The sequence below is a fragment of the Telopea speciosissima genome, chromosome 10 (assembly GCF_018873765.1).
Source record: "Telopea speciosissima isolate NSW1024214 ecotype Mountain lineage chromosome 10, Tspe_v1, whole genome shotgun sequence".
NCBI classification, from domain to species: Eukaryota; Viridiplantae; Streptophyta; class Magnoliopsida; order Proteales; family Proteaceae; genus Telopea; species Telopea speciosissima.
Window position 1 is genome coordinate 53,449,257 of NC_057925.1, and position 10,520 is coordinate 53,459,776.

Here is a 10,520-nt window from a genome sequence, read left to right on the forward strand (position 1 = left end):
TTAACTAAATAAAAACTCAGGAGGACTAATTTTCTGCTTTGAATCAAAACAGATTTCAATTTAGCAGCAGGATTGCTCACTCAACCTGAATTTCTATTGGGTTATGCTGTCGTTATCATGAATGACTCAAGTTGAATTAGCGTCCCTGTTTGATATGCTCTTATCTCAGTTCCTGTAATGGACAATTTTAATTCTGATCTCTGAAACTTGTAGTTTCCAACTCTAATCTTTCTGCAGTCTCCACTACTGTTATACCATGAATCCCTAATGCTTCATGTACTCTTAATTCTTGATCTCTCACTGTCCCATTATCTCTTACCACAGTCTCTCTCACTTTCAAGCTGTCAGTAAGTGTTTCTTAACTCTTTGATGATCTTAATTAACAGAGCATTGCTTATTGAAATGCCATATCTTTATGCACAATTTGCAGCCACTAAGGGAAGATGTTTTTAATCAGTATTTGCTCGTAGAATTATTAGTCCTCCCTTGTTTACCATGGCATAGCTGTCCACCATCAGTTCCTCTTGCTTCAAACTACATGCACAAGGGGGGTTGAAAGCACAATTTTCGGTACATATATCCAAAGGTAGCAAGAACATGAACTTTATTTCCTTGTTGCTATTTACTATAATCAAGCAGTACATCAGACATTATATCAAGTGGACCAGTGTCCAAAGGGTCCTCCGGAAGTAAGTCGAAGAAGAGAGCTTATGTTTCTCATGGCAGTGAAATTAGATGCCATTGTACATGGTAATATAGGCTGGAAGAAATGGACTATATGGCACAATTTTTCCAGATTATGTTTAAGCTCAGAAAACAAGTGAGTTTGATGATCTATGACAGCATATTCAAGGAAAGATCATCTTGAAGAGGCCAGATTGTTAAAGGTAGTGATGCATAAAGTTCATGGATATTAGATATAATAACAGCTGTGGATCCAAGAGCTGGATCCTTTTGACCATATGGATCTTCAAGCATCAAATATTAACTGGACTTGTTTCGTTGCTAAGTTGTGGATAAAGAGTTGTGCCCTTCATGGCATGCTACAATACAGGCATAGTTTCAAAAAATGGAACAGGACTAAACCATGCAAACTCTGTTCCCATGAAAACTAGGGCACATTTGGTATTATTTTTGTTTTGCTGGAATGAATCTGCTATTTCTGTTCTCAATGCCCAACTATTTTTTTTGGAGAGTAACTTTTTTTGCTCTGCCATTTCTGTTCTCAAGGCTCAGTTTGTTCCATCGGAACACAGAATGAACTGGTGTTGCCAAATATGTTTCTGCTCTTTCTATGTTCCTGCAAAACAAAAGAAAACTAAAACCACTCCTGTAGAGTGCTACTAAACATGCCCCTAGCTGTCGAACTGAAACAGACATATTTCTGGTTAACTAGTGGTCTGGTTTGTAAAATTATGGTCCCAAACACTTCATGAGAGAGTTGAAGAAGAAAATGAACTTAGGTCAAATAACTTGATCAAATGGATATCTAAATAATTTCGTGGTTTCCATGACAGGCCTCTGAATCTAGTGAACAAGGGATAGACATGCTACCGGTGCATATTGATTTCTTACACGCCAAACCGATGGACACATAGGACTGCATTGTGATTCGTATACAATGGGGCCATATGGTCAGGAAGGAGTGAGAGTATCAAGTTTGAGTCTGGATCGCTAACCCGTATGTTTTAGTTGTTAGAATTCTATTTAGAATAGAATCCTATATTACCTATTATGGACTAATATTAAATAAAGTAAAACTCAGGCTAATTATGGTATTGGTCTAATTAAGGGGGTCATTGGGTTATATTAGGAATCCTATGTGGACTGGCTTTAGTGTGGGCAGATAGATTCCTATTGGGACAGTGATGAGTCAGACCCTATAGGAATTACTATATAAAGAGAGTTATGTCCTCCTTCTACCTATCACTACTAATTATTGTCAATGACTATTGAGGAGTGCATTCTTGTAAGAGAGGGAGATATTCAGTGTTCATCATCCCTGTGCATTCGGTATTCTCATCAAGCCAGTTACTTTGGGAATAGAGGGGAAGCACCTAGATCTTTGGTCTTTATTTTTTACTGCGATCATCTTCACCATGGATGCGAAACAAGGTTGGTGGTTCTATCCCTGTTTTCTATTATTTATTTGATTATGTTCTTGAATGCCCTATGGAGATCCTGACTTTTGGGATTTTGTCCCTATTCGGTTTGGATTAATCTAACATTAGTTTCGTGTAAAGTTAGGTGATAACATCTGTCCTTTTTTGCTTCTATAAATGTTCCTTCATACACTCCTATAAATGTTCCTTCATACACTCTTAATGGCAGCAAGTGGGACATATGTTACCATCTAACACGTACAAACAAATGTTATCACGTAACACGTACAAGTAGTTGACCAGATTTCGTCATGTCTCAGCCCAAATGGATGTATCATCAAATAGCGAAGTAAAACCGACTACAGGAGGGTGTAAGCATGGGCATACATAAATAGCTGAAAAATACAAGGATGCATGCCTATACATGGGAGGGTATTTGATTGAATTAGGTTTTGAAATTTGACATGTAACTAATCATTGTTACATATGAATCGCCTGGTTATTTTTTAAGCCCGGTCTGATTACTAATTGGGCTGCCCCAAGCCCATGCTCGATCCAATTTATGTTGGGTTAGTTAACCTGAACTGGTCCCTTGAGTTGGGCTGCATTGGATTGAACTTTGCATTGGTTCTCAGGTTGATGAAATGTAAAAACCCAAAGGTTACTTTCTTTGAACTGAGAATTGTAAACTCAACTTAAACCAGAAATTGTTCTGGCATTTGAATATTGAGGTAGAATTGTAGCTCATACTCACATAGACCTCACTTAGCCCTTCTGCTTGTTTCGGTTTGGTTTGCGTTAGCCCTTTTTGGCTATGGATTAGGATTTTTCGTAACATTAAAAAATCGTATCACCCCTGTATCAAATGAAATTTTTTTTTGGGGTCAAGCATTGTTCCTTCTGGAAAATGAAACAACACAGAACAATAGAACAAAACAACTCTCTATTTTGTTTCTTTGTGTGGAATATGAGAAACCTGAGTATCAACTCAAAGAAACCCTCTAACCCCTAGCTGTCCTCATCTACATCAACAACTGGGTGAAGGATCTGAATTTGCTCTGCCTGAGGCAACATTGTGACTCAGGGAAACCCGACAATGTTTTTATAACTTGGACTGAGTGCTAAGAGCTATTACTCACTAATTCATGCATCATTATTTGTGATAGGAGTTTCTCTACAAGAACGGGTGAAGCTGGTTAGGGTTCTGTAATTTTTGTTGATAAGAATTGGGTGACTGCAACTTTGAATTTTGATTATGCACAGTGAACACAGGGGAGTCCAAGGCAAGAGGACGGCTCAAAGGGATTGCGAAAAGCCAAACAATTAGAGTTCACCACCGTTACAGTGTGGACTGATTGCAAATGACTGGTAGATCTTCTTCAGCAAGAGAACCAATGGCCATGGAAGTTATTCCCCTTTTTGTCGGATATTTGTCAAGATTTTAAACAGTTTATCTCAGTTTCGGTTGTTAAGCAAAGTATACGTAGTACTTCAGTAGCTCATCAGTTAGCTTGTAGAGCTAGAACTGATAGCATCAGGAAACATATATATAATGATATTTCATATCTTTCTGTGAATAGTAGTTTCCTTCTTTAAGTAAAAAAAAAAACACACCCTCCATCTGTATGTGCTGCCCATGCATGACAATCTTCTGATTAAAATCTGAGAATAAGCTGTCAACCCAGTTCAATTGCAGCCCATACCTACCCATCAGGCCATCAGAGAAGGGAGAGAGAGAGAGAGAGAGACTAATGTTATCCCATGAAGAGGAGCTCTTGGACTTCCAAAGAGGAAGGAATAGTAAACAAGACAAGAAGATTGGGGACCCCAACAACCATTCCCAAGATGGAAGGGTGGTGGTGGTCACCGGAGACTGCCAAACCCATCAATGATCAAACATCGAACTGACTGGTGGTGGTGATGGAATATGGATTGCTGAGTGGACCACCCAACAAACACTAATACAAATATATCCAAAAGGAAAAAAAATATATATTAAAATTTCTACATATTGCTTTTGTAGGTAGAGTCCAAATTATTATCTTCTCTCCATCTTAATCCAATTGCTCTATTAGGATCCATCTCCCATCATATTATACCTAACAAGATAAATCCATTGATTGCCCAAAACCCAAATAATTATCAATGAAAGGGAAAAGGCTGTCTATGACCTCTCTCTTTGTCTCACTTGTCTCACTTGTCTCCTCAGTCCTCACACATTCTTCCCTGAATGAAAAGAAAGAAAAAAAAAGGAGATTGGCCGGTTTGGATGTGAGTGTTGTTGGCCACGTGTATAGAAACAGCAAATCATGGATGATGACACACTCCCACTAAAAATGGAGTATCACTTGTGCATATAACATAGAGTATGTTGAAAGAAATCAAGTCAATTTAATGTTGTTCTCTCCATTCAATCTCTGGAGATCATGATCATCACCATTAGAATAAAAACAAAAAGAAAGTGGGTTTGGTTCACTTCAGACAAATCACAGAATGCCAGCCAGCCAGGGAATAAAATTCAGGCAGAGGGTTCACATATAATGGAGCATTTGTCAGGCCATAGAAAGTAGAAATTTCCATTTGTTTATTGCAGTGAGGACAGGTTATTACTACTCTTTGAAAGAAAGATGACAAAAAACCAAGAAACAGAGAGCCTCACATGTTAAGACTTCTTCTGATATAACAAAAAAAAAAAAAAAACCCATTTGAATTTTTTTATTCTTTGGAGTACCAAACAAGAATGATACTGGAAAAAACTCCAAAGATAATCCTTTCATTGAAGCTGCAAATAAGACAGCATCAAGCTACATTTAGTGTTTAATTGTTTAAGTATGGTTTCAGTGAGTGAGGCTCTGTTTCACTGTAGACAACAATGACTGTCCAATCCAAAAATCATACAAACAGTCAATTCCAAGCCAAACAGTGCCCAAAAAAAAACAAAAAACTGGGGACGCTAAACGCATAACATTCCATTGTTCCATATTCTCCAACTCCAATTGGGTAAGAGAATATATCATAATAAATAGCCCCTTTTTGGTCCCTCACCCCACTCCCCCTTTTCTGTGCCTCCTCCATTGTAGAAATCAGAGAATATCCAATTTTCGACAGTTCTAAAACCAACCAGAATAATTACTACTCACAAAAGAAAGAAAAGAGAGAGAGAGAGAGTAGTACTGAACTGAAATGGATCGAAATTAGATAGACCCATAAGCATCAACTTGAACTCCAAAAGTTGTTGTCTAAGTCTCAATTTTTTCTGGCATTTCAATTAACTGTCATGAATATTCCTTTCCACACCACTTACATTGGAATTAGATTCATGTCTGAGGCTCTCCCACCCCCGGTTAGCCCCCCTAAAAGCAGAGATATCCTTTGTAGTGCTAACAGCTACCAAAAATGCCTGGCTGGGGATTACTGCCTAATAAAGAAAGATCCAACATTCCTATACTGTTGGACAGTCAAAACTGCTTTCAAAGGGAAAGTCAGTTTTTTCATCTATTACACACCAAAGCTTCAAAAATCCTTTTCAGTCCACTCAGAAAGATGGTTACAGGATAGCCCACAAAAAATCCAAATGCAACAAAATTGGATTCAGATAAAATTCATCTATTACACACCAAAATATTTACTCGCAACTTCACTGTAATACATCCACATATTTACACAAAAAAAAAAAAAAAAAAAACAAGCTTGCAGAACCAAACACACACACACACACCCACCAAATTTGGAATTATTTAAAATAAACATAATGATCTCATGATATAGATACATAAGACAATAATATTCATTATCTAAAGCATTTGGTCCATGCATTTGCCTACACAACCTAGTGACATTCATCTCCAAAACACTTGAATCAGCTGTAATTGTTTTTGATACTGTTTGAAACACTTAAAAACATACATAAAACTGAGGGCAAAAAATATTCCAATGAAAAGCATAGTTATATCTTTGGAAAACACTCCAGAAATTGAATTGAATCAAAATTTCCTCTCATATTGGAATCGTTTCTTCCCTCCGCCACAACCCTCTAGCCAGTAAAGGAGACAAAATCCATTTTATAAAAGTCGAACACAAATAACATGATCAGGGAAAATTTTCTTTTCTTCATCAGCACCTAATGAGCAAGGGGGGGGGGGGGGGAGGGGAAGGGGGTGAGATTCTGAGACCAGAGATCAGAATTCTTTTTTTTTTTCCCTCTCATTTTGCAATGTTCAAGAAAAATAAAGAGTTACCATTATCATTATTATTATTATTTCAATGAGCACCACTCTTCATATCTGCTATACCTTTGTGTGTAATGAATAAGTCTTTATTAAAAGTAAGTACTCAAATAACATGCACTCATTTATTAACCATAATTAAGTGCAAGCAACCTGCTGCAGCCATTATTTTTATTTTATTATTACTTTTTTTTTTAATCAAATCTGGACTTGTAATAAAACTGTAGAAATGTGGTGGGGAAATGCCTTCTATGTTTTGGTAAAACCCATATGTAAGTTAAGCCTATATATTTCGTGACCAGTGTCCAATAAAGATGCTAAAAAGAAGTAATATATTGGGAAACTAGATCCAATTCCAGCATAGAACATTAAAATGCGCAAATTGCATGCTTCAGGGACTGGCATTCATTCAGAAACCCCTACTGAGAAATAGATCTTTGGTTGTCACAGAAGAACTGTATTCTTACAATTTCCAACCCCTTTTTCATTGTAGAGGTTTAGTATGGTTCTGTGCTTTAATATACTTGCCTGCGCCAAGAACGTCAAAAAACCTGAAAGCCTCCTCCCCTTGCCAGCATACTACCCCATCATCTGTAATCTCAAGCTTGAACCATACATATTATGTACAGAAGCAATTCACAACCAGTTGACGTGGATAAACACGAGCAGTGGGGCTTTAAAGGGATCTTTGCAAAGTGTACTATGAAGTCTTATGTTTGAGCAGATTGGGATACCAATCTGGAGTGATTATGCTCACCTTCATAAGTAACAATAAGCATTGAGGGGTCTTCTAGGCACCGCTCAACATGCTTCCTTGCAGGACAACCTCTCATGCTGCTACATTTATAGTATCCCCTGCACAGAACCAAGCCTTCTTAGTAATCATACATGGTTCTTGAATGTAAAGCTATGCTATGAACAACATTTGAAATGCAAGACACACAATGTTCAGTGCTAGAGAAAAGAATTGAAAATTATGAAGGCCGAAGGAGATAAGCCGAGCATAATGTGGTTCAGATTGAAGTAAAAAAGTGAGCTACTACAGATTAACATACAGCGCTACTGCATTTATTGAAAAGCTGGTGATTAGTCCCTTCTTATTAATTGTGCAGCCTATATTCTGGCAACTTGGTCAAATTGAATGAAATGGTGCTCTGCCAATGTTATTTCAACAGAACCTTGCTCTATTATTCAACCCTTGGTTCAATCACTAGTTTTCAGTCGGATGAATTCAAAAGTGCCCAAGTGAAGCAACTATGGTGGAGTTAATGACAGTCAGTACAGTATGTGAAAGCAGTGTTTCAAGCCAATTCAGTAGCCACTGCCATTCACAATCAGTTAGTGTAAGAAATTCATCCAATGAATCAAGACCAACAAACATTCCATTGTTTCTACTGCAAATTCTGTCCAACTATGATAACACCTACAGAAGCACTGGGAAAAATTGGCAAGATCAAAATGGAAGAGTGAAGTCACAACAACATCAAGTGCTCAGACTTAGATGAATTTTCCATTCAAGTTGAGACTCAAAATAATATTCATCGATGGAAAGTAGGGATGGTTCATCACAAAAAAATTCAAAATCATCGACAAGACCCATCAAGTGTAAGCATAAATCATGTGGTATTCGCAATAAGGGAATGAAAATGTAGACATACCTAGGGTGTGGGGAGCCCTTGATTGGCTTCTGCCCATATTTCCTCCAAGAATATTCATCAGGAGGGATATCTGCCAGCTTGTTACTGATGGCAGGCACCTTGATGGATCTCTTGACCCTAAGTTTCCTATAATCAAAAGCCAACAATTGTTGACAATTAAAATCTATCAAGTAAAAACCAAATGAAATTTATATAGAGACTGAAGCTAACCTCCTCTTGGAGCAATGGCATCTACCACTGCTTCCACATTTGACACTCCCGTCTTCTCCTCGGCCAGAGCACCTCTTCTTGGAAGACTGTTGAGAGTTCCGGTCGGATGACTCAGGTGCACCGATTAAATGGAAGGAATTTCCATCCACACTACCATCCAAGCTCAGAGATGAAATGAAAGATCGGGTGGATGAAATGGTGGGTGTGCAACTAGAGCTATCAAACTTGAGGTTTATACTGTTGCTCCTGCGGTACATCATATCAGCTTGGAATTTCATCTGTTGCTGCTGAAGCTGAAGCCTTTGTTGTTGTTGATGATGTTGGAAGATTTGATACTGAGTAGATGGGGTTTGCTGAGCTAGTTGGATAGGATTCTTAGAAGCCGAAGCCAATTCCAGCGCCGGGTTCTCAAGAAGCATTTTCTGGGTAAATTGTATCTTCGAATTCCTAGCTATTTCGGCTACCTGGACTGGGTTGTCGAGAAAATTAGTAGCTTGGATAAGTTGGACAGGATTGGGTGAAGAGTCAACTTTAGATATTGGGTTGTCAAGGTAGACGTTTTGGGGAATATGAGATTGAAATTTTCTGAACTTTCTAACTCTTGCATGACCCAAACCAGTGCCGAGGAGAGACACAACTCTCTTGAACTTGAACACAGCTTCCCCAGCTTCCACCATCAATTTTCTGTACTGAACCTGATCCTGGGATTGAGATAGGAGGCTAAGGAACTTATGGCATGTCTCTACTGCAGCTTTGTTAGTTTCTTCAACTTCCTCCATGTCTCCCCGATTCAAGGACCAAACCCTAATTCTCTCAAAACTCTAGAAACCCAAAAGAGAAAACATCATAGAACTTGGAAATACTATCTCCAAGAAGCAGATCCCCAAAAACCCATCGTAAAAGAAAAGAAAATTCGAGATGGGTCTCGACAAAAATAAAAGAAATCTTCAAACTTTTTGATTCCTCAGCAGATTTTCTCGTTTGAGAGCGAGACAGGGTTCAAATTAAACTGGCAATGATTAATCCGAAGATCGAAAAAGGAAACTTTAATAAAAGAAAAGAAAGCCATAATAAGTAGATTAAGAAGTTTGTTTAAATAGGTAGGTGGTTAAAATTACAGAGAAAAAGAACAACACCAAAGAAACAAAGAAAGAACAGGGAAGAGGAAGACGTTGTAAGAAACCTAGATTTTTCCATGGCAGCTGCGAGAATGAGAATGAGAATGAAAGAGTAGTGGGGTGTGAAAGAGAAGACTTCTTAGCCGGCGAAGAATTAAAATGGAGAAAAGCAAAACTGGTTCTCATCAACCGAAATTAATATATAATTAATAAAATAGTAAAAACCCAATAATTAAAAGGGAAAGGGTAAAAGATGATGAGAAATGAAATCCCATTTATATCAATCAATTTGAGAGAGATTTCAAACCCCCCAAGAGAGAGACAGAGAAAGGAACAGTAACCCAGGAACAGGAACAGGAACAGGGCCTCAGGGGCCGCATGTAAAACAAGCAGAGAAACAGAGAAAGACAGAGAGGGAAGAAGCTGTATAGCTCAGGCTGGTCTCCTCTCAGAGAGAAAGAAAACTGCCGTCTGTGTTCACAGAAAGGACTCAAAGGAGGTGGGGACCATAAGGACCTTCTGTTATTCCTTTTTATTTTTTATTTTTTATTTTTTAGGGATTTATTAACTCTTCTTCGTTCGCTGGTCTGGTGAAGACTAGAGGGCGGAGAGAGAGAGAGAGAGAGAGAGAGAGAGAGGTCTAAAATATAAAAAAATGATGATATCTTATTATCTGCTAGAAGAGAAGTGGGGCCCACAGGGGAGAAGTGGGGTCCACCAAGGGAGAAAGGATAGAGAGGGGATAATTGGACTAGAAGTAATCATGTTAATGGATTGAATTCGGTCAGATAGTGGCATAGTCATATTTGTATCTGATTATCTTCAAATCGATACGGATAAATATCCTATTAACTTTGGAATCAATTCAGATAATATCCACCAACAGCTGCCTAATGCGGTTGGTGCGCTTAATTTCATGCCCATGCTCATCAGGAGGTCTACTTTGATTAGGATTAGGGTTGAAACTTGAGAGTTCAGTAATTATCCTTTTTTTTTTTTTTTTTTTTATAGAACTACATTTTATTGTATTCCTCTTAATCTTTGATTTTCGTACGTTTTCTATTTTTAATTTTATCTTGTATTTTTTTTTTTTTGGTAAACATCTTGTATTTATTTTAATAGTATATGATTTCATGTATCACAATGCATAAAACAATATATATAAACCAATAGAAAATATATCTTAACAAACTAGGCAGCTTTTGA

General features: G+C 37.8%; 1 protein-coding gene across 1 annotated transcript; it reads right to left on the reverse strand.

Moving 5' to 3' along the window:
- Window positions 1-6,643: 6,643 nt before the first annotated feature.
- Window positions 6,644-9,560, reverse strand: LOC122644057 (probable WRKY transcription factor 21). The gene is made up of 3 exons (XM_043837656.1): window positions 8,197-9,560; window positions 7,987-8,112; window positions 6,644-7,183 (listed from the first exon to the last, which is right to left on the reverse strand). Exons 1-3 carry the CDS (start codon window positions 8,973-8,975, stop codon window positions 7,039-7,041), a joined length of 1,050 nt encoding a protein of 349 aa, XP_043693591.1. The 5' UTR covers window positions 8,976-9,560; the 3' UTR covers window positions 6,644-7,038.
- Window positions 9,561-10,520: the final 960 nt, after the last annotated feature.